The 23689-nt window shown below is 40.5% G+C and overlaps 1 protein-coding gene and 1 long non-coding RNA gene across 6 annotated transcripts in view; both read right to left on the minus strand.

The window, feature by feature from the left end:
* Positions 1-4036, minus strand: part of LOC109027218 (uncharacterized) — a 29469-nt gene extending 25433 nt beyond the window's left edge. Inside the window, exons 1-2 of the long non-coding RNA XR_008680949.2 lie at positions 3879-4036; positions 2299-2352 (exon numbers count right to left, since the gene is read on the minus strand). This is a non-coding gene — a long non-coding RNA (uncharacterized lncRNA). The remainder of the gene's footprint in view (positions 1-2298; positions 2353-3878) is intronic.
* Positions 4037-10384: 6348 nt separating this feature from the next.
* The window catches only part of IL20RA (interleukin 20 receptor subunit alpha), a 43942-nt gene continuing 30637 nt past the window's right edge, over positions 10385-23689 (minus strand). For 2 of the 5 annotated variants that reach the window (XM_055391200.2, XM_055391201.2), the window contains exons 3-7: positions 20379-20560; positions 18432-18607; positions 17717-17861; positions 13733-13872; positions 10385-11475 (exon numbers count right to left, since the gene is read on the minus strand). In XM_055391200.2, coding sequence (XP_055247175.1) covers positions 10678-11475; positions 13733-13872; positions 17717-17861; positions 18432-18607; positions 20379-20560 — 1441 coding nt within the window. In that variant the 3' untranslated portion in view covers positions 10385-10677. The remainder of the gene's footprint in view (positions 11476-13732; positions 13873-17716; positions 17862-18431; positions 18608-20378; positions 20561-23689) is intronic. The other 3 variants (XM_019028678.3, XM_055391202.2, XM_004044736.4) reach the window with 2 other exon arrangements.

The raw sequence follows: 23689 nt of genomic DNA on the forward strand, positions 1-23689 counted from the left end.
ACTTCCTCGGTTCAAATGCATTTTGAATGTTTCCATCTGAACTTATATGCTGTGCCTGTCCTTAATAACACTGTTGGAAAGACATTGTTCATTGAATTCTCACCATTCCATCCTAATTACTTTCTCTTTGAGGCTTTGGTCTTTAAAATACAATAATAGCCTAGAGGCCTCTCTGATCCTGAGGGTGGTGCCAGTAACAGAGTAAATGTGCTCATAATAGAATTTCCACATTTTTCTTTTAAAAATACTTTTAAAATGTCACAAGTAATATATATCCATGATGAAAACCGAAAACAGGTAAGCAGAAATAAAAACTATGCACTTATATGTACATATTTATAAATATGAATATAAAAATGTATACATATTTATAAAAATATGATACATTCCATTTTAAAAACATTTTTCTGCTAAATAAAGCATGAATACTCTCCTTTATTCTAATGGCTACTTAATTTTGCCCATACAGATGTAATAAAATCAATTCAATTAATTCTTTATTGTCGGAGATGCAAATTACTGAAAAATTTTTGCTATTGGAAATACAGCAATGAACATCTTATATTCTTGTGCATTTGCCCAATTATTTTTATAAGATAAATTTTCTGGGACCCAATTTCATTTTGACCAGAGCTTTTACTTATGCCTTCAACCTGCTGCCTTCAATGGGAGCTGATTTTGCTGATACAGAAGATAGTATTGCCTCTACTGGGTTCTTCATATTAGTTCCTCTGACTCGAGTCTTCATTCTAGTTACAATCTCTCTGAAAATTTCTCACTTTGGGCTTTCTATTCCTTTACGAGAGACTATATATATATGGAGCTTGGCCAAAGTGGCCTTTATGATTTCCACATTTCCCCTTACCTTTCAACATCCTTCCTCTGCCTTCTCTTTAAATGCCCACAAATCTAGGCATAATTCTATTCTTGACTTCCCTTCTTTGTAGTCTATGCTCTCCCTTAGCTAGTTTGTCCTCTGATTCTATTTATGAGAATGATTCATCCTTAAGCTCTATCCTTTTCCCCAATTTTTTGATGTGTATTCCCATATATTCCTTGGCATCTTCCCATGATAATAGTGCAAGTATCTTAAAGTTAGTATTCCCCAGACTCAATGCTTTATTCCAAACTCCCAGCAAAACAAAAACAAATAAAAATAAAAAACAAAACCAACCCCACCTCCCAAACAAAAGAACTCATTTTCTTCTTCCGTATTCTCTCTTCAAAAGTTGAAGGTGCCCACTGAGCCACCATCAAAGGGTCATTCAGATTTAGATTGAATAGACATTTATTAACTGTATCAAGTCATATCAGTTTCCTGCTTAAAACTCTCTAGTGGCTCCCCATTGCCATTAAAGTGTGACTCAAACTCCTTACAGGAACCATCAGGCTTCTGTGATCTGGCCTCTGTCTGCCTCCTGCCCAGATCTTCTCCCAGGCTCCTCCTGCCTCTCTGTGATCAGCTGCCTGCTTTCTGACCTTCTCCTCAAAGTACAAGTGCATCTGCATCTCAGCGACTGAGCACTTGCTCTTCCTTTGGCCAGAACCCCATTTTGGATTATGTATTTGGTGTTGTAACTAACAACTCATTGCCAACCCAAGATCATTTAGATTTTCTGCTATATGTTTTTCTTTTGGAAGTTTTATAGTTTTGAACTTCACATTTAGTCTGTGATCTATTTTGAGTTAATTTTTGTGAAAGGTAGGTCTTTGTCTAGATTTTTTTTTTTTTGGCATTATATATCCAATTGTTCCAGCACCATTTGGTGAATGCTCAACCCTTCCTCCATTGAATTGCCTTGGGCCTTTGTCAGAGATCAGTTAACTATTGTGTGGGTCTATTTTTGAGGACTAATTAATATAAATTTAAAGATTCCTTTATTCAAACATTCTATCAGCGAATATTTCATTGAGTAACTACTATATGATCAGTACTGTTTTAGGTACTGGGAACATATCTAGGAGTCAGAAAGAGATTTACGGAAATAAGTTAGCTTTTGAGTCTCATTTGTACAGTATTTCCTTTTCTGGCAACCCAAAAACTTCATTAAGGAAAAAAGAAGGAAGTAAAAAGGACTTGCTTAAGCATCATGGCCATGAAGAAGGGAGAGGGGAAGATGACATTTCTAGACTGGAATTTATTTTTTGTAAGGATGAGAACTCAGAGGTGTCAGTCTGGTGCTGACTCCTCAGGGAGGAACTTCTAGGCTCCTGTGTGTCCCATTCAGGGATGGTATATTTGTCTGTTTTTACGCTGCTGATAAAGACATACCCAAAAAGAGGTTCAATTGTACTTACAGTTCCACACAGCTGGGGAGGCCTCAGAATCATGGCAGGAGGCGAAAGACACTTCTTACATGGTGGTAGCAAGAGAAAAATGAGGAGGAAGCAAAAGTGGAAACCCCTGATAAACCCATCAGATCTCAAGAGACTTATTCACTATCACGAGAATAGCACAGAAAGGACCAGCCCCCATAATTCAATTACCTCCCCTGGGTCCCTCCCACAACACATGGGAATTCTGGGAGATACAATTGAAGTTGAGATTTGAATGTGGACACAGCCAAACTGTATCAGATGGGTATTACTTGGCTCCTCTTCGCTGTACACAGAGGGCAAGTCTATGGCAGTATATGAAAAATAGAGAATGAGTTGCAAGCTAGTCAACTGCGTGGAAGAAAAAGGAAAGAAAAGTAATTTCAGGGCGGGTGCAGTGGCTCACACCTGTAATCCCAGCACTTTGGGAGGCCGAGGCAGGCGGATCATGAGGTCAGGAGATCGAGACTAACCTGGCTAACACGGTGAAACCCTGTCTCTACTAAAAATAGAAAACATTAGCAGGGTGTGGTGGTATTAACCTATAGTCCCAGCTACTCGGGAGGCTGAGGCAGGAGAATCGCTTGAACATGGGAGGTGGAGGTTGCAGTGAGCTGAGATTGCGCCACTGCACTCCAGCCTGGGTGACAGAGTGAGACTCCGTCTCAAAAAAAAAAAAAGATTTCAAATATTGTTTTTTTCATATTTCATATTAGGCATTTAGAAGTGAAAGGGACCTTAGATCTCATCTATCCCAACTCCCAACCCTGTGGAGGAATCCGTCTACAAAAGCTGTAGCAGAAACCAGCCTGTACTTGAACCTTTCCAGTGACAGGAAACTCAGTACCTCAGAGCTGCCACTTAATTATAGAAGACCCTCCCTTACTCAGAACTGAACTCTGTCTTCCAGAGACCCCCAAATATGTGTCCTAATTTTATTCTCTGAAGCAACAGACATATATATCTAATGTCCTCGTTTGCAAGAAAGTCCTTTGCATATGGTTATCAGGGGTTCACTAAGTCCTGGATTCTTTCTCTCTGCACTTCCCCTTAAGTCTTGGCTTTGAGACTTTTTAAAGTTGTTTTCTGGTTGGCTAAAGCCCTTGTTAAAGGTGCTGCCCAAAATGAACACAACACTCCTGGTATTTGAGCCTAGGGTTTAGTTGATGTGGGTTGCTAACAAGAAACTTTTTTTTTGAGACAGGGTCTTGCTTTGCTGCCCAGGTTGGAATGCATTGGCGCCATCATGGCTCACTGCAGCCTTGACCCCTGGGCTCAAGCCATCCTGCTGCCTTGGCCTCTTGAGTAGCTGGGACCGCAGATACTTGTCACCACACCAGGTTAATGTTTTTGAATTTTAAGTAGAGACAGGGTCTTGTTAGTTGCCCAGGCTGGTCTCGAACTCCTAGGCTCAAGTGATCCTCCCGCCTCAGGCCTCCCGAAGTGCTAGGATTACAGGCATGAGCCACTGTGCCCAGTCAAGAAACACCTTAATTATACTTAACTATAATTCTGTTTATATGAATGTCTTACCTATACTTCTGTTTATATGAATGTCTTACCTATACTTCTGTTTATACGTTTATACTCTTTTTTCTCCCAGAGGTTAAATGTTTAAAGTTCCTCATTATGCCTCAACTAAAGAGGCTTCTACGTGAAAGCATTGTTTCAATCTGTAATTTCAAAATATTTTATTTTGGAAGCTGGTGGCAACAAGCTGGCAGGAAACATGGACCTTAGGAAAAGCAAACACATTCTATTTGCTAATGGTCACTAAGCGATTGTAACCAAGGCAAGCTTATTACAGAAAGGAACAATCAGCTGAAGTGTAAAGGCAGGGCGTTTGAAAAATCCTAACCCTTCTTCCCTGCATGCTAAAATCAGCTAACAGAGATAAACTAGTAGCTGGTTCTTAAAAGAGGGATTTGTTTACACTACGTAATTTTTATCAGTGGGACAATCTGTTTGCCTGCCTGAGATCTTATTACTTATTAATGCATATTACCTGTGAATAAGAAAAAGGTGCTTGCATTTCAGCAGTTTGTGTGAATCACGTGTCCTCCTCATTTCCTACCAGAGTTCAGGTATTTGTTTATTTTGAATAATGACGGTTCTCAGTAAAGCTAAGGTTTTAACTTCTGCATAGAACCTAATCTGTCAACGGCTCTTTCCTGTTCAGAATTTTAGACTTAGTAAAAATTTTGCAAACTAAGAGCTTTTATAAACAGAATATGACCATTAATATACTTGTTTCTGAATTCCAAGGGAAAATGTATGACAGCTTTCATAATTTCAAATGCCTTGACCAGTGTCACAAAGCTAATACTGATTATGGAACCCATGAGTATGACACTAAAATTCAGGGGCTTTGGAATTCCATTGTTGTTTTGCTTAATTAAATAGACATACATTAGGGCACGTATACTATACATGCTCAGTCTAAAGAAGAATAACCAAAGGAAAACTCTTGTTTTCATCACCATTTAAGGAGACCATTACCAATTCCAATGTGACCTCTGTCCTTGGTTCCCAAGGGGGAACCACAATCTCAAACTTTTAGTCATTTCCTTGTCTTACCACATATATATGTATCCCTAAACAATATAGTGTTTAGTTTTCTATGTTTGGGTATTTTATACAAGTGGAATTATTCTATCTGTGTTCTTTTAGAAATCAATCTTTTTGCTCAATATTATGTTTGTGAGGTTCATTCATGTTACCCTGTGAAGTTGTAGTTCATTTTCAAAGCTTTCTTCTGCTGATAAGCCTTTGTGTTCTTTTGCAGATTAAAAAAATGAATGATGCTTCTATGAACATTCTTATATGTGCATCTGGTGCTGTTTTTATTGCTGTTTTTATTGTTTTATTTATTGAGCACTTATTTTGTGTCAGGCACGGTTTTAAGTGCTTCAAATATATTGATTCATTTAAATCTGCTGCCCTCTGAGGTACGTAAAATTATCATCCTCATTTCACTGATGAGGGAGTTTGGTCCAAAGAGGTTAAGTTAAGTTGCCTTGAGGTGACAAACCTAGGAAGCTACAGAGACCAAGCCTCTCAGCTTCAAGAGTCTATCCTTGCAATCAGTACACCATACTGATTCTTCTTTGGCTTATCCATCCCTCAATCAGTCAATTTGAAAAGTTCTAAGGTGTGTTTCCATTTGTCCATATATCCTTTTGTTAATCAAATGCTGGCAAATTCTTTTTAAAGCAAAAAGTCAACAAATCTAATAGAGATCCAATACGCCACACCTCCTTTTTGGGGGCTTGGGGTTAAAATCTCTATCATTTTTAAATTTTCCTCGCATATCAAATATCCTGATGTTTTATTTAGCATGTCAAATCAATTTCAGAATGGGAAAGAATGCACTTGCCTGAGAAGAAAGAATAATATGTAAATAATTTTAACTGTATGAGACCTTTAAGAGCAGTATCTAATTAATATGCCCCTCAAAAGTGAGTGCCAGGGACAGGCAAATGACCAATGGTGTTTATCCCCATCAGTGCTCATCTGTCTCAGTGGCCTGTGCATGAAAACATAAACATGAGCCATATGTCCATCTTCTGAGTTGGTGGAAACCCTCTGAATACCACCTAATCCAGAAAATGACAGATTGAGAAATCTAAAGAGATCTGTTGGGGAGAGTAAGGGAGAAAATGCCTCATCTGCTTCCAGTTGTAGCAAAGAGCCAGAGCATCAGTTCCTTGGGACAGAAGGAGCCTTCACCCATCAACACAAGCACAACAGAAAGCACCACCAAACAGCCTCACACACCAGCCCTCACCCCCTCCCTCAAGGGAGTCTTGCGTGTAGCAATGCTGAAAGAACCTTAACTCACTGGCATGAAAACAAGAAGTGAAAATCAAAGGGAAAATGTTAAAGATTAAAACTAGTAGGACTGAAGTTTTGCAGCCACCAAACGGGCCAAGGAGGCTGGAGGAACATCAGTCCTGCTGAGATGGTCAAAGTAATGGCCTGCATGGCCAAGGCTGCCTTCAAGCACATGTCACTGAGGACCCAAGGCTTGGGAGAAGTGGTAGTAGGAACTAAGCACAGAGAGTCTAACTCCAATAAGGGACGATACATGACCAGAATAGTCATCCAGCCAGTTTGGAGAGGTAGTAATTTTCAGGAAATAGTGTTTTTGAGAGGTTCAGTTATCTTTAAAGGACTTACAGTATTTTTGGTTGCTGCTTGGCTAAATCTATTTTATTTTCATTTTTTTATTTTATTTGAGATGGACTCTCGCTCTGTCACCCCAGCTGGAGTGCAGTGGTGCCATCTTGGCTCACTGAAACCTCCGCCTCCCAGGTTCAAGTGATTCTCCCGCCTCAGCCTCCTGAGTAGCTGGGATTATAGGCACATGCCACCACGCCTGGCTAATTTTTGTATTTTTAGTACAGATGGGGTTTCACCATGTTGGCCAGGCTGATCTCAAACTCCTGACCTCAAGTGATCCACCCACCTCGGCCTCCCAAAGTGCCAGGATTACAGGCGGGAGCCACCATGCCTGGCCTAAAACTGTTTTAAAGCATTATGTTTGGAAAAAATAATTCCCAATCTGTTGTTTCAAATGTTCTAGCTTGAATAAGATTGGTGCATTATAAACTTAATCTGTAGTTAAAATCAGATAGTTACATATTTTTGAGTGAAAGGAGCAAGTTATAAAATAATCCAATATAATCCCCACTTTTGGCAAAAATATTTACATACATGCAATGAAAATGTCCGGAAAGTCCTACACCAAGGTTTATGAACTGAGGCACTATTGGCATTTTGGGCTGGATAACTCTTTGTTATGGTAGGATGTTTAGCAGTATTTATTCCTGGCCTTGGCCCCCTACATGCCAGCAGCACCCTCCTCCTGAGTGGTGACAATCAAAAATTTTCTAGACATTGCCACATATCCCCTGGGGGACAAAAATTCTCCCAGTTGAGAATCATTTCTCTATTCAAATATGTTTATGGTGGTTAAATCTGGGTGACAGTATTACAGGTAATTTTTCTTTCTTCCCCTATTTATTTCTAGTTACTCTACAATGAATATGTATACATATATCTTAATATATGTCTTCTATAATAAAAATAAAAGCTATTGTTAAAATACCCATAACCATAGCACTATTTATTTTAAAAATTATAGGTACATGCTTTTGAGCAAAATCTTTGAAAAATATCTGTAGATAGGTTTATGGAAGATACAATGTGAGGAATTAAAAAGGAAAAGTTCTTCTAAGATAATTTAGCAAAAATTAATCTGCAAGATGTGGGGGTGGTAATGTGTGGGCCAGAAATAACTTGATTAATGACCCAGGGGTACCCATCCATGACAACCAATCCTCTGTTTAATGTTCTCATTAGATTTACCAAGCTGGCGGTCTTGTGCTCTGGGCTGTACAAATAGTTTTTGTCTGCACTGATTTCCTTCCAGTTGGGCTCGGCATGGGCAGGCACCAGATCTTTCCCATGTTATGGGCTCCAGTGACAAGTTCACTTCCCTCACTTCCTTCTTGAGAGGAAGACATGGCACTATGTTTCACTTACTTTGTAGAGGTGGTATTTTCGTTCACCAGTTGTTTAGGATTTATGGGGTGTGGAAATGGAGCTGCTAATAGATGTTTTTTATTTCTATTAGATAAGGAAAACTTAACCAATGTTCAAGTGGTATATAAAATCCTGGGAATGACCAGGGATAAGATGAACAGCATAGTTGTCCCTTGGTATTCATTGGGGATTGGTTCCAGGACCCCTGAGGATACCAAAATCCACGGATGCTCAAGTCCATGGTATAAAATGGTGTAGATAACCTACACACATTCTCCTGTATACTTTCCATCATCTCTAGATTGCTTGTAATGCCCAATAGGCCTAGACATCACTTCATTTAAGTGCATTCAGTGTAGTACTCAGTGCGATGCAAATTCAAGGTTCACTTTTTGGAACTTTGTGGATTTTTTTTTTTTTAATGAATGTTTGATTTGCTATTGGTTGAATCCATGGATGCTGAACCCATAGATATAGAGGACCAACTATACTTGTCGGATTCTGAAACTTCAACTTCTCAGCTCCACTTGAACCTCAGGCACAGAGATGGAATCTGAAGCGGACCAAAGGGTGGGTGGCTTCTTGGAGATGGTGAGGCGTGGCCACAGGAGGAACAGGATGCATGACAGCTGCCTCCCACACAGATATACCGCATCTAAGAAGATGTCACCACCCCCATGAGAAATATCTACTGTATGCTCATGTTTGAATGTGTGTGTATATATATAGATTCAATATATCCATATGTTGCAAAGAACTGAAGCAGCAAAATTAGAGAATGCTCAATATTTCTGACATGCTTAGAATAACAAGAGATGTAAAAGCAACTCAGAATTAGATTCCCCTTTTACGAAGCCAGATAATGTGGCTGAGTCACTGAAGGATTTCAATCTGAGGGCACAAAGTAGGAAGCAAATTACTATTTACTCTCTGGTAAGAAAAACAGAGTTAGACAAGGTCTGCCTTTGAATCACAGTAGTTGTATGTCTAAATGGCGTTTCTTTCTGGCAGTTAGTAATGGGACCTGGCAGTTAATGATGATGATGACAAACACTTAGGGAGCACTCACTATGTGCCCAGCACAGGTCTAAGTACCTTCTATAGTCCAACTCTTTTAATCCTCAAAACAGCCCTAAGGCAGCTCTTATTTCTATTGCACAGATGAGGACACTGAAGGACATATTAGGTACTTAGAGAATATTTTGTGAATGGAATTAATAAGCAGAACTATCATCAATCACTTTATTTTTCTTTTGCTCTTAATAACAATTTATTCTTTCTCACTCTTGAACTACTTCTACAGTTAGTGTAATACATCTGTTCTTCAAAACCAGCAGAATCGTTTCTATAAAGATTGAGAATAACAGAACACTCTGATTAATATAATTACTCTCTAAATTAAACCATTAGATCTGAAACTGTTTGCATTTGCGGATAATCACGAAAGGTCATGACCCCAGAATCCATCTCTCCTACCAGGGTTGTCTGCCTGTACCAAAAATATCAATAAAGAAATATGGGTGATATCTCTTCTCATGAAAGAGCATTAATGGATTATGAGTTCATGATTAAAACAAATATATATTAAGGCAAACCATATGGAGTTACTGCTTGTCAGATTAAAAACAGCCAAATATCAACAATTATATATGGTTCAACTTAATAGATTTTGTCCCATTTTAAAGCAGCGTGACTGAAGAATTTAATTTTCTTAACAAGTGGTAAAGGAGATGGGAACAGTTACTGGAAATGAACTAGAAAGCTATTGTTTTATGGCATAGTTTAGTTCCTACAGTAAATTTCATCAAATTTTAATAAACTCTCCCTTACATAGTCATTTAACTCATTTCTCTTGTATGTCCTATATTTACTTGTGGGTTTTATCATATAAGAATAGAGGATATTCATTCATAGATATTCCAAAGAGTCTTTGAACGACTGCCTATTCTAATGTTTAATATTATAATAGTAACACAGTAACCTAGAGCTTTACTTAACACTTTCTAGTTTACAGACTATGTAAATATCTTTTTGAAAACACACTTCCAGAAATAAATGTAATATTCTATTATAAAATGTGTCATTTTCTTTTAGGTTAGTTTTGAGAGACAATAAGCCCCTACTAAATTATTGAGAGGACACTTTTCTGACTACAAAAGAATACTCGTTTATGTTTACACTCCAGAACTACTCATAAGGTATTAAAGATGGCCTCTTAAAGTAGCCAAGAGTGTGTGATATCATGAAGGTCTGTGCCTGATGTATTCACTCAAAATATGAATCATGATGATTAAATAGTTGAGGTTTTCACATGTGACCAACTTACCACCAACCTGGTATATGTGCATGTTTTAAGTATCTCCTCCTGCTCGCAGTAAACCCAATTCTGAAAAAGTGGTATTTATAAAATGAGTGATCTTTGGGAAATATTTTTTACAGTGCTATGTGCACATGGGAGGTACCCAGAAAATAATTGTACAAGTGTGCCTGTTTGAAAATAATGAACCAAGAGGCCAGAGTACACCCACCTGAATAAATTCTGCACCCAGTCTGGCAAACATTTATTGACTGCTTTCTCTGCATAGAACAACCGGCCAGCCCCTGGACTCCAGGCGCCCACCACCATTGTTAAGAGACCTACATGCATGAACCAATCACACACGTGCTATGAGAATAGAGAAAAGAAATAAGTAATTCTTACAGACACTGACAAACTGGAAAAAACTTCTTTCATCCCAGGTACTTTATGGCTGGGATCAAAGGGGTGACTCACTTGTTTGCACAGGAAACAAAAGGCAAAAGGAAGCGTTGGCATCAGTTTTCCATCTGCACATATAACCCCCATTCCTCCATGAATTGCATGAGATAGGTTTCATTTTCTCCTGGCGGCCTTTCTGGAGCCGGCTCCTCATAGAGTCTAGACAGAAGACCCTCCTCTCCGAGCCCATCCCCCTCAGAAGGCTCGCAGCCCTCTGAATCCTGGTCGAAGCTGGACAGCGAAGGAATACACAGCCTGCCAGTTTGGGGATCCCAGTCGACCAGGGTCGTCGATGGCTCTTCCTCTGGCCCCTCCTCCGAGTCTGTGTGCTCCTGCGCCAGGGGGTCTAAGTCTTGGAGCTGAGGGGTGTATGAGTACTGTAACGTTTGCGGGCCCAAGACTGCCAACGCTGCCTGCGACTCCAATAATGTTCCTTGCGTGGACACCTCCTCCTGCAAACTGAGCTCCTGCTCTTCACGCCCCGCACAAATGTCAGTGGTTCTGACATCATATTCATATTCAATGACTGTTTTATCCGGGGGTATTGTTCTGCTGAGGGACTCTTGCTGGGTGAGGGAAGTACCTTCCGTGTTTTCTTCAGAGTCACAAAAAATTTCCATCAAATGCGAAGCATACCCTAAATGTTTCACCTCCTCTTCCTCCTGAGGGGGCCTCAGGTTCCCGCTGGGCTGAGGATCATTAAGGCTGGATACATCACTGCTTTTTCCCAGTAAACTCATATCCTGATGAGAAATTTTAGAATCATCCGAGATATTGAGGGTGATAAAGTTAATCACGATTTTTTCAGCAGGCACAAAGAATCTTTTGTCAAATTCATTTCCATAAATCAAAATCTATAAAGAGAAAAGAGAATGATTTTCACCTTTTCACTTTGGAGAGACATTAAAAACAGCTGTTAGGTAGAATATCTTGTCACCAGACAGTTTTAAAGACCTACTCTTACCAACTCATGTAAATGAAAGTTATGCTTGCAATATACAGAAAACCTCGCTCACTGGGAGGCAAGAGACCCAAGACACACAAAAGATAGTTGGAAGCGAGAAGTGGTTGGCTGGGTGGATATTTCTCCAGTCCAGGGCTGGGGCTGGGGCGTTGGTGCCCCCTCTTCTAACTGGCAGAGGAGTTGCTTCATTTCTCGACCTTTTTTACATTCTGTAAAGTCAGAATCTCAGCCACATGAAGAGTAGCAAAGACTGAGTGTGGCAGAGTTTGTGACATTGTTTTATTTATAGTTCGCTATGTACTTGTTAATAAGCTGTGGTTACCTGGGCTACTTGCCCTGTTTTTGGATATACTTGAAATGCAGACAGGCATGAGAACTGGATGTAGAAAAGGAGGGAAATATATGAGCAGGGATGGTTTTTACCCCTTACACCATTCTTATCATGCTATAATAGAGCCAAAAAAGGAAATTCATCTGCCAGTTTATGGTAGACAGAGTAACTCTAAATCATGTCAAGGAAGCTCAGATGAGATTAAAATATTGCTGTGGGTACCATGAAAGATACCTGTTATCTAAGAGAGCATGAGTTACAATCCTCATTGTCACTCTACCATGTGATTTCATTTAACTTTACAAAACAGAACCTTCAGCCTCAATCTTTTACAACATTTTAAGTTTCAAAAAAATCACAGGTGGTCAATTCTCCTGTGAATGTTCCTTCCAGAAAAGGTCTCCCAATGCCATTAAGAAGCCAACTCTGAAATCTGAATGCAGGCAGAATCATAGAAAAACTTATAAACTGAACTAACAGGAAACAAGGTATGTTATCATGTACACGTGAACACATCTTTTAATAGTTCCCAAGAAAATGGTTTTGATTGTTAAAAATATGCTCAGCCCTTCAGAACCCTTCAGCACATTGTCCCACCTCTGTGGGTTTAATTCTTTCTTCTTTCTTGCTTCTTCTTACTGTGAAGGATTAAGTCATGGCCATGTTCCTCCTAAGTGTGTTTCCATTCCATGTCTTTCTCTCTAGCCTGATATCCCACTCTCGCCTGTTAGACTTGAATCTTCTCTCCCCTGGACAAAGCTACAGTTCCCTAGGTGCTTTTCTTGTTTCTAGTCTTAACTCCACTCTAAGTTTTCCTGGAACTAATATCTGGTTGGATCTAAACCTTGATACTGACTATGATGCTCCTAACCTAAAACCCTATGGAGATTTCTCTTTGCCAGTAGAATGAGGCCTAGCTCCTTAGAACAGCACCCCAGCTCTCCCCTTACTTCGACCCACCGCCCACTCTCCAGTCTCATCTTCTTCTCTAGCTCCTCATCTGGAGCCTCCTTGTTTAGGGGTGTCATGCAGTTTCCACACATCCACCTTGCTGTTTCTTCTGCCTGCACTACGGATCCTAACTCCTACTCACCTCTCATAGCCAAGCCCTGGCATGAGAGCTGAGCCCCTGTGTAGGGCTTTGGGGCCCTCCTTGTACCCCCAGAGTTCCCAGTGCCTGCTCTCATCTTAGCCTTCATGTGTTATTTTGAAATTCTAGTTCCCTACTAGGCTTGAACTTCTAGAAGGGCAGGGCAGGGATCATGACTGAATTTATCTGTGGGACCTTGTATAATCTGGTGGTTAAATAGAACATCTTTTCAAAGCTAAGGAAAAACGTTCTGTTAGTCAGCTAATCCAGAAAGCGTTTTTTTTTTTTTTTTTTTTTTTGAGACAGAGCCTCACTCTGTCACCCAGGCTGGAGTGCAGTGGCACAGTCTCGGCTTGCCGCAATCTTGGTCTCCCGGGTTCAAGTGACTCTCCTGTCTCAGCCTCCCGAGTAGCTGGGATTATAGGCGTGCATTACCACACCCAGCTAATTTTTGCATTTTTAGTAGAGATGGGGTTTCACACTGTTGGCCAGGCTGGTCTTGAACTTCTGACCTCAAGTGATCCAACTGCCTCGGCCACCCAAAGTGCTGGAATTACAGGTGTGAGCCACCATGCCCAGCCCAGAAACTGTTTTTTAATTCACCAGCTATTTAACTTTAAATTCACTCTGCCCTTAAAGGGAACTGAATCTGTTCTAGAACCTCCTCTTCTGTCCTCCTGGAGGTGTACTATTATAATAAAGAACCCTGCCACACCAAGTACTCACCAAATTTGCTGGGTGTTTCTCTTTGCCAACGTGGATATATCGGTAGATGGAATAGCCCATCACAGAAAAAAGAAACACGGTAATAGATACGGGCAAAACATACCAGAAGATGATTTTAGCCTTGAACTCTGATGATTGATCTGTAAAAAAAAAAAAAAAAGGTGGGAATTCTTGGGAAGGGATTAGATAGTTGTGATTTGATGTGATGGGAAAAAACTGGTATCGTTAAGCTGCTTCTGCGCAGATCACTTACATTTGGGAACTCAGTTTTCTCACCTCTACATTGAGAAGCTTAAGCTAAATGTTATAAGCGGTCTCAGAATTCGTACTCTCCCTGACAAGAGATGGTCTGAAGGAATCATCTGAGTGTACTTCAAATGTTTACACTAAGAATACATCAATCATCCAAGTCAGCACATATTCCACCATCGTATGTCTGGCTATGAGATTCATGCAGGTTCTTATATTTGAAAGTAAGTGTATTTGATATTCAAGTAAGTCACAGAATTTCAAACAAACAACAAAACGCTCCAGTGAAGATCCCATTGAATTGCTCCACTTTTCCACGCCACCTGTTTGACTCAATCTTTCTGCATGTTCACTGAAAGACATGAATGCATGATGCCACTTTTATATGAGTAGCAGAACTGTTCTTGCACTGTTTGGCTGGACTTTCTGGGTAGGGCTGGAGCCTGGGGATGTGTGTAGGGAGGTGGCTGGACAGGGTACAGTGCGAATGGCAGTTAACTCCCTTCCCGGGCCTGCTGTGCTGTAGGCTCATGATGAGTAAAAGTCCGCAGAGGAATGAAAAGACCTGGGAAATCGTTTTAATAAAAGCAGCCCTGGCCCACACCATTGATCAGGCCATATAGCTGATGACTAGAGCTCATTGTGACTAGCTCATACTTGTTAAGCCACTGTGGTATACTTGGAAGTTGTGATGGTACATTTTACATGTCCAGTTGGCTAGGCCACAGTATGCAGATATTTGGCTAAACATTATTCTAGAGCCTTCTGTGAAGGTTTTTGTTGTTGTCGTTGTTTTTTTTTTTTAATGGGAGTCTAACATTTCAATCAGCAGGTTTTTGAGTAAAGCAGATTACTATCTATAATGTGGGTGAGTCTCATCCAATCAATTGAAGACTTTCATAAAAAATGTCTTGATGACCCTAAGGAACAGGGAATTCTGCTAGCAGACTACCTTTGGGTGCGAACTGCAAACATCAACTCTTCTGTGGGTCTCCAGCCTGCCTATCCTATAAATTCGGACTTGCCAGCCTCTACGATCCTGTGAGCCAACGCCTTAAAATAAATCAATATTTCTAAACAAATAAGTATATCGATATGTGCATCTATATGTATTCTATTGGTCCTGTTTCTCTGGAAAATCCTGACTGATACAGCTGTAGGAAAAAGAGCAGCTTCAGCACAAATGACAAAAGTCCGAGTGTGCTCCTTACACACTAACAAAACCAGCAGGAGTGTGACCGGAGCATTCTAATCCAGGAGAATGTTGGATGCTCTTGATGCTTGGGCCCAAGAGAAAGCAGCAAAGTCACTATCTGGATAACTATCCAGTTGAAAGCGAAACAGATGTGTCATGGCTGATGAGGGTGGTCAACAAGAGCCGGTGGGAAAGGTTCCGCATGTGGGCCTGTTACCCTGCACAATTCCCAAGGAGCACATTCATCACCAGGTTCCATACAGAGATGTGCCAATGCTGCAATGCGGATGCTGCGGGTGTCAGAACACCACCTGCCCTGCTTGTAGCCTATAACTCAGTCCAACCCTCTTAATACAATCCCTGGTCCCTGGATTGAGCCTGTCCTAATTGAAAAAAGTCATAACAATGGCTGATAGCATTTAGCATACACTAACCCATGTTTACTACAACAAACCTAATAAACTATAATTGTATTTTAGGGATGGGGTACGAGAGAGCAGAAGTATGTTTTAAAGAATAGTTCCAATAGAGGTAATACTGATTATTCAGAAAGCAAGTCCTCACACCAGTGTGTTGGAAAGATATCTCTGGTGGTCTAACAGCTGGGATAGCACGGGTTCAGAACCAGAAACAGAGCCTTGTTATTCCGTTAATTTTTCTTCCTTTCTTTTATTTTTTTTTGAGACAGGGTTTCACTCTGTTGCCCAGGCTGGAGTGCAGTGGCACAATCACGGCTCACTGTAGCCTTGACTTCCCCAGGCTCAGGTGATCCTCCCATCTCAGCTTCCCAAGTAGCTTGGACTAAAGGTGTGTGCCACCATGCCTGGCTAAGTTTGTATGTTTAGTAGAGATGGGGGTTTCACCATGATGCCCAGGCTGGTCTTGAACTCCTGGGCTCAAGTGATCCTCCTGCCTCGGCCTCCCAAAGTGCTGTTATTATAGGCGTGATCCACTGCACTTGGCCACTTTTTTCATATTAGTGAGAAAGTGGGCTTCATCTGCTTACTGAGAAGTTTTGAATTTAATCTGCATTTTGTTGCTTTTGCTCCAATTGTGTTAATGATTTCCACTGGAAATTCATTCCCACCAGCTGGCACTGATTAAGGTGTTAGTAAAGAGAGCACTTCTCCCAAATACGAATACGATTTCTTCAATATGCTTTGTTTTGCTTGGCATTTTAGTTTCATTTGATATATGGTAGAGACTCCTTCATCGTAAAAGAAAAGCTATGATAAAGACAGAGAGTCAAAGGCAAAGCCTTGCGCTTTTCACATGTACTCACAAAGTTCCCTTTCTTTACTTTGGGACAGTTTCATCGTGAAAGGTGGGAGGGGTGAGGGAGGAGGAAAGCAGGGGTTATGGATTCCTATCCATGGCTGGTGATAGAGCCAAGGCATGGGGTGGAGGTCGTGGGCCTCTGTCTCTAGACCAGCTGTTTGGAAAAGAAGCGGAGGAATAATGGATGAAGAGCCCTTCGATGTAGGCAAACTTTAGGATGTATTTTTTTTTCAATTTTCAAGTTTTTAGTTAAAGCTCCTCTCACTGTGAAAGCAGAAAAATTAAACAAATGCCAAGCTCACAACTCTATGTCTTCTCATAGGAATGGGTATCTCCAATCACGGTTCCTTGGCAGCCCAGTGTAGAAAATGTGAAGAGGAGATAAATAAAAGGAAATAGAGAGAAGCAACTGTAAGGATAAGGAAGTGATCACTGATCTGTGGATCCCAGACCCTCATGCAGCCAATTAGTGGCACTTGAATACAACTGGAAGCACCTATAATTAGTATTCCCCAGGGAAAGTAAAAAATGAATTCTGCTTTACAGTGGTTTTAGAATAACGCTTTGTTTCTAGCAATAAAATTGTCTGATGTTCTTGAAGACCACAGAATTTCTATCAATCAGAGTGGTTATGATTTTATTTTTTATTTTTTGAGACAAGGTCTCACTCTGTTGCCCAAGCTGGAGTGCAGTGGTGCACCTATGGCTCACTGCAGCCTCTCCTGGGCTCAGGTGATCCTCCCACCTCAGCCTCCCGAGTAGCTAGGACTATAGGCATGCACTACCAAGCCTGGTTGATTTTATTTTTTATAGAGATGAGGTCTCACTGTGTTGCCCAGGCTGGTCTTAAACTCCTGGGCTCAAGCCATCCTCCCTCCTTGGCCTCCCAAAGTGCTGAGATTTCAGGTGTGGGCCACCATGCCCAGCCTGATTATGATTTTAAAGAAGAAAAAAGGCATGTGTAAAAGTTCTTCATTGTTAATTCACAAGGCAGGTGGCCGAAGGACCATGGAAAGAAGCTGGCAGTGGACACGGAACCTGTATGAGTTCTCTGAGGGTGTGAGAACGCTTCTGAACGTCGGCCAAGCTCAATGGCAGAGTCCCAGGCTGCTCCACGCATTTCTGGTGGTAGTTGTTTCTGCCTTTGCCTCAACCTGTTTCTGTTAGACACGGATTTGTCAAAACCTTGTCTAAACCATCATACCGACTTCTAGTTTTAGCAGATCTCCTTCCTAGACCAGCAAAGATTTTTTAAAGCTTACCTTTCAAAGTCCTGGCACACTGCTTCTCAGAAGGCTGAGCACGGCGAGGGGGCCCTGGGACGAAGGACTCCACGTGGATGCAGTAAAGAGTGTTTGGCTCCAGCCAGGTGAGCACCAGCGTGTGGTTGGTCACACACTGGGACCACTAGGATAGGGAATTGCAAACATTGGTTAGAGCCAGACATTTCTGGGACCACCCCAGACAAATAACTGTAGAAGGAAATAGAAGACCAAGGCACCATTTAATTCTTTACTATCAGTATAAGCTTTTTTTTTTTTTTTTTTCAGCAACAGTTTCAATATACTCTTTTCCTTTAGCTCAGCAGAGCATGGTCAGGAACTGGACCAATGCTGAGAACAATTCTAAACAACACATGGATAGAGTTCTTATTCATTGTCCTGGGTCCTTGTTCACATTTTTTTTTTCTTCTCAGAGAAAGACTGTGCAAGTGAAAGCTCTTCATCAAAGTGAAGTGTACAATCTCTCTACACTCCAATAACAGCACCACATCCTGTCAACAGAGTTTCTGTAAAGAAGATCTGAAGTTAGTTCTGTAAAATTTCTGTATATAGAACTTTATTTTGTGCGGCGTATCTTTTGAACATCATGACTTCCCAGATTCACATGCAGAGAATCAATGCATCAGGGTTGTTTGTTCCCACATTAGCTACAGAGTGGTACATGAATGTATGCCCCATTCCATTTCAGGCTTACCGTTCTGTTTGATTTAGTATTCAACACAGACACATTATACTTCAGATTGGAGTATATTTGTTGCATGGAAACAGGAAGGTCTTCTGGATTTCTCTTCCACTTCTCTGGAGCTGTCAGGACAACAGAAATGGACTTCTCATCTGTAGTCAGTGCCACCTCTGGTGGGCCAATTTGTGCTTAAAGGGGGAGAAAGAGGGTATTATCATGTTCAGATGAAAAATTACGTTAGGTAAAGCTACCATATAATCCTACTTGGATCAAGGCCCTAAAAGACATCCTTTTTTTTTTTTTTTTTTTGGGATGGAGTCTTGCCCCGTCGCCTAGGCTGGAGTGCAATGGCGCAATCTCGGCTCACTGCAACCTCCACCTCCTGGGTTCAAGCGATTCTCCTGCCTCAGCCTCCCAAGTAGCTGGGATTACAGGTGCCCGCCAACACACCCAGCTAATTTTTGTATTTTTAGTAGAGACGGGGTTTCATCATGTTGGCCAGGCTGGTCTCGAACTCCTGATCTTGTGATCCGTCCACCTCGGCCTCCCAAAGTGTTGGGATTACAGGCATGAGCCACCGCGCCCAGCCTTAAAAGACACCTTCTTACAGGAGATGCCTCAAAATGTACTAAGGTGGGCCTGAGATATGCCAAATCTTGAAATCATCCTGAAACCAACCTTGAAACCAACCTTCACACAGCCTGATCCCGTGTTAGAACAGCAAACTCAAGTATTCTGTTTCCTTAGTCACATGCATAAACAGTAGATGGTTAATACAATCAAAACTGTTTGTAACATTTCTGTGAGTTGAAAAGTTGGTGATAAATGACAACAACGTGACTTGATAAGTGGAAAATCAGAGATGTGATTAGAATGATCTAGAACAGAGACCAGGCGACTTTTATCCTAAAGGTCTGGACAGTAAATATTTCAGGCATCGCAGGCCATATGATCTCTGTTGCACTACTCCACTCTTGCTGTATTGCGAAAGCAATCTAAGGTAACTGTGTAAATAAATGAGTGTGGCTTGTGTCCCAATAAAACTTTATTTATGAATAGACATCAACATTTCAATTTCCTTTACTTTTCCAATGTCACAAAATATTCCTTGGATTTTCAGAAACTATTTAAAAATATAAATACCATTCTTAACTCTTGGCTTGTAGAAAAACAGAAAGGGTGTTGTTGGATTTGTCCCAAGGGTAGTTTTCTGACCTCTGATCCGGAAGGGCTCCTGGACTTATGGAGTGCTTGCAGAGCTCATTATGGCAGCCCTGAGTGGGTCCTTCATGACTGAGTCAGCCATAGCTCAGGGGATGGCAACATTTTAAAAGTAAATACCAGGAAGAAGTTGCCTTAATTCTGGGTTACACTTGGAAATTACATCATCACACTACCAAGTTCATACAAGAAGAAGCATAGTGGATAATCAGGACAATGTTTAATCAATCTTGTGGAGACATTAATAGTCCATAAACCCACATTAAATAAAGTCATTTTGTTCCTCAAATTACATAGCTTCCACAAAGTAGTAAGACAAAGTCAAAATTTGATATCATTGTCATCTAGTATCAATTTTGGATCTGGGAGAGATCTTAGAGACCACTTGGTTAAACCTTTCACTCTAAAGATGAGACTCAGGCTGGGTGCGGTGGCTCATGCCTGTAACCCTAACACTTTGAGAAGCTGAGGTGGGAAGATAGCATGAGCCCAGGAGTTTGAGACCAGCCTGGCAACATAATGAGGCCCTGTCTCTACAGTCAATCAATCAATCAGTCAATCAAGGTGAGACTCAGAGCCAGCAAGGTTAAGGACTTTGTCCTGCTCACTCAACCCACTGGTCCAGAATACAGCCAAGCAGAGTACCTTCCTCTGGGCAAGGCTGTCTGTGAGGCTGAGACTGTTAAACCTGATATGAATACATGTTTAACTGACCATTGCAATAATGGCATTACTTACTTTCTAAAAAAGGATAGAACCGTCCACTTTCAGCCCATTTGGAACACTTTGTTCCCCAAATGGCCTTAACTTTGGCATAATACTGGTGTTCGTAGTCAGAAGTTTCAGCAGAAAGATCACAGTAGGTTCTATTGATATTTCTGCATTCTGATTTATTCAGCCATTTCTTTTGCCCATATCTGCTAAGAAAGAAGCTGAATTAATAATGAGGTGCCCTCTATACTTTACAATAAAAAAACTCAGTCATTTTATAAAACTGAATGGAACTGACGACCTTCTCTTCAGAAAAACAAAAGTGCCTGTCATTGAGATAAAAAAGAATCCACTTTTGCGGCGGGCAATTTTTTTCATCAGCTGTCAGGAACATGAGTCAGAGTTTCTGTAATCACCTTTCTTTCTGTGAATTATAATGTGGATAGTATATTTTGAAAGCATATATTTTATTGTTATTCTTTGGCTACAGTGAAATTTTTACATATTGTGTGATCAATTCTTCTAGTAATTATCTGTGTAGGTTTTTAGTCTACTATGTACACGAGGTCAGTTTGACGGATTGTTTGAAGAACAGTTTGTCTTTTTTTTCTTGGAAGAAAAATTACTTTGACGTTCTCATAGCATATAAAAATCTAAGTATCAATGATTCTAGGGAAAATACATGAGGCTGGAGTGCATACAGAAATCTGCATTTTTGATAATTATAGTGATGATGATAATATTGACTAGGTTGGTCATACTGATTTTCATTTTCTTTATTAAAAACACAACCCCCATAGCAAATAGGGAGGTGGCAATATTTTCAGCCCTTTTCAGGTGGGAGAGACTGAAGTGTAGAGTTCAGGTAACATGTGATAAGCCAGTGAAAGGGACAGGGGAGGCAGTTTGGGAAAGGTGATGGGTTACAAGTGGCAGCTTAGGGAACAGCTGAGAGGACACTACAGTGGTCCAGGGGAAGATGTAGGTCGCTTGGACAAGGACGGGGGCAGTAGGATAAATAAGGACAGGACAAAAGCAAGAAATATTAGGAGATAGGACTTCGTGATAGAAAACATGTAACAGATTAGGGAAATGAAGGTGTTAAGGATGCTGTCTCTTTCTGTCTGGGGCAGATGGGTGGAATGGTGGTGATATTTACTACGATAAAGAGCACTGAGACAGAACAGATTTGGGAAATGGATGGGAAGGCAGAGCAGGAGGGGAAGATAAGATGTTCACTTTTGATGCCTTGAGCCTGAGTATGTTAGAGATATCCCACTGCAGATGCCCAGTGGGCAATGGGTCTCAGGAGAGACATGTGTGTGGGAGGTAGGGATTTTGGAGTCAATGTCATCAAACTGCTCATTGATGGCACAAGCATGAATGAATGATCCATGGAAACAAAACAAAGTCTAGGATAAAATTTCAGGAGCGTCAAGATTTAAAGGTTGGACAGAAAGAAGACCTGGAAATAGCAACTAAAGAGGGATGAGAAAAAAATATCAGAAAGGTCAAGGGAAGAGTGCGTCTTGAGAAAGAGGATATGCCCATGTATTGCCAAAGCTTAAGGATATTTTCTCTTTTCAGAATATGGCAACAGATTTCTGAAAGTAAATGTTTCCCATTTCCTAAGTACCATATCTACCAAAAGACATCAGAGATATGGTCAGATCTTACTGATCAACTTCTCCATCCAAGTGATCACTGTTATTTAGGGGCTTTCAATTTTTTTTTGACCATGATCCACAGGGAAAAGAAAAATACATTTTACATTGTGATTCAGCTCACAAAATATAAAACTATCTAACATATTAAAACAAAAATTGTACAAGAAAATATTTAAACTTTACCACATGCCTTGCATTCAGTTATTTTTCATTCCAGTCCATTCCACACCATTCCATTCCTTTCCATTAAAAATAATATCCCTCAACATTCATTTCATGAGTCATCAAAGAGTCCTGAGTTGTGGCTTGAAGACTATTGCCATTGCCTATGTGGCCCCTCCCTCCTCAAACTTCCTCACTCTGCCAAAGGCAAGGCAGCTTCCCATGACAGATGCTGATGCAGGAGAAAAGGCTCTTTACAAGATTTTCAACAAAATAAATGAATGATGACCAGAATCACTCAGCAAATATTCCAGTAATGACACTCACGCATGGCAAACAGCCATATGGGGCCCTCAGTGGTCTCTGATTTACAAGCTTTATCTCACTAATTATCATAACAACCCTAGGGGGTAGGTACTCTTATTTTCATCCCATTTTACAGATGAGACAGCTGAGGCTCAGGGAGATTAAGGGATCCACTCAAATTCACATGACTAGTAAACAGCATTCCTGGGATTTGAACCACTCTTCCCCGATGCCAAAACTTCTGCTTTTAGTGCTACATTCCATTTTTTTGCATTAATTGTTTTGGTGGATAGAATTTAAACTTTTGGAAAATTTTCACCTTGGAAACAAACTTCACTCAAAAGTATAAAAGTATAATCTGTAACCTTCCCAGCTAGGTTCATAGCCTGGCTATGAACTGGGGACTGTCTGACTCCAGAGCTGAGCTTGGAGCCCTCTGGCAGTGAAATACGTTGCCCTATATTCCTGCCCTCTTTCACATGCACAGGCATGTAAGAACTCCAACATCGCAAGCTTCTTTTTAAAAACATATTTTTAAAAGTTGCACAATCTAAGTGATCTGCTCACACAAAGCAGTGATGACTCTTGTCTATTTTTTAAAAATCCCTTTCTGGATCACATAAAACATAAAGGACAGAGCAAGCTCTTTGCTCCACCTAATGGATAAGGAGGCAAGGACATGCTCACGAGCCTTTTCTCTGCAAAGTGATTTCTTTCCTCTAACACTGGCTCCTGAGAAACTCCTTGGAAATAAGAATGAGGTTCTAGATAAATGAGGTCACTGTGAGTCGCTGCTGAAGTCTTTCACTGGTTTTAGTTATCTGAATTTTTTTTTCAAAGACAAAACTGACTTTATTCTTTTTTGAAAATATGGTAAATGTTTTTTAATTCAAACAATCAAACAATTCAGAAAGTATAATCAAAAGAGAAACAAATCATCCTAAAACCCCTTTACCCTGGAACATTTGGTGTGTATGATTCTGGATATCTCATTGTGCTTCTGTATAAACAGAAGGACGATATGATAGCAGAATAGATGGACAAAAATTAGATTATACCATACATATGGTTTTAATAAAAGTAGTCAATTCAATGTGCCCTGAACTTTGAAAGAAAAAAGAAATTGAAGTGAGATTAAAGAAACTACAGAAGTGCAAATGTTTGTCACAAGACATATTTGTTCCTAAAAGAGCTTTTAAATTA

This window comes from Gorilla gorilla, chromosome 5 (assembly GCF_029281585.2).
Source record: "Gorilla gorilla gorilla isolate KB3781 chromosome 5, NHGRI_mGorGor1-v2.1_pri, whole genome shotgun sequence".
Lineage (NCBI taxonomy): Eukaryota > Metazoa > Chordata > Mammalia > Primates > Hominidae > Gorilla > Gorilla gorilla.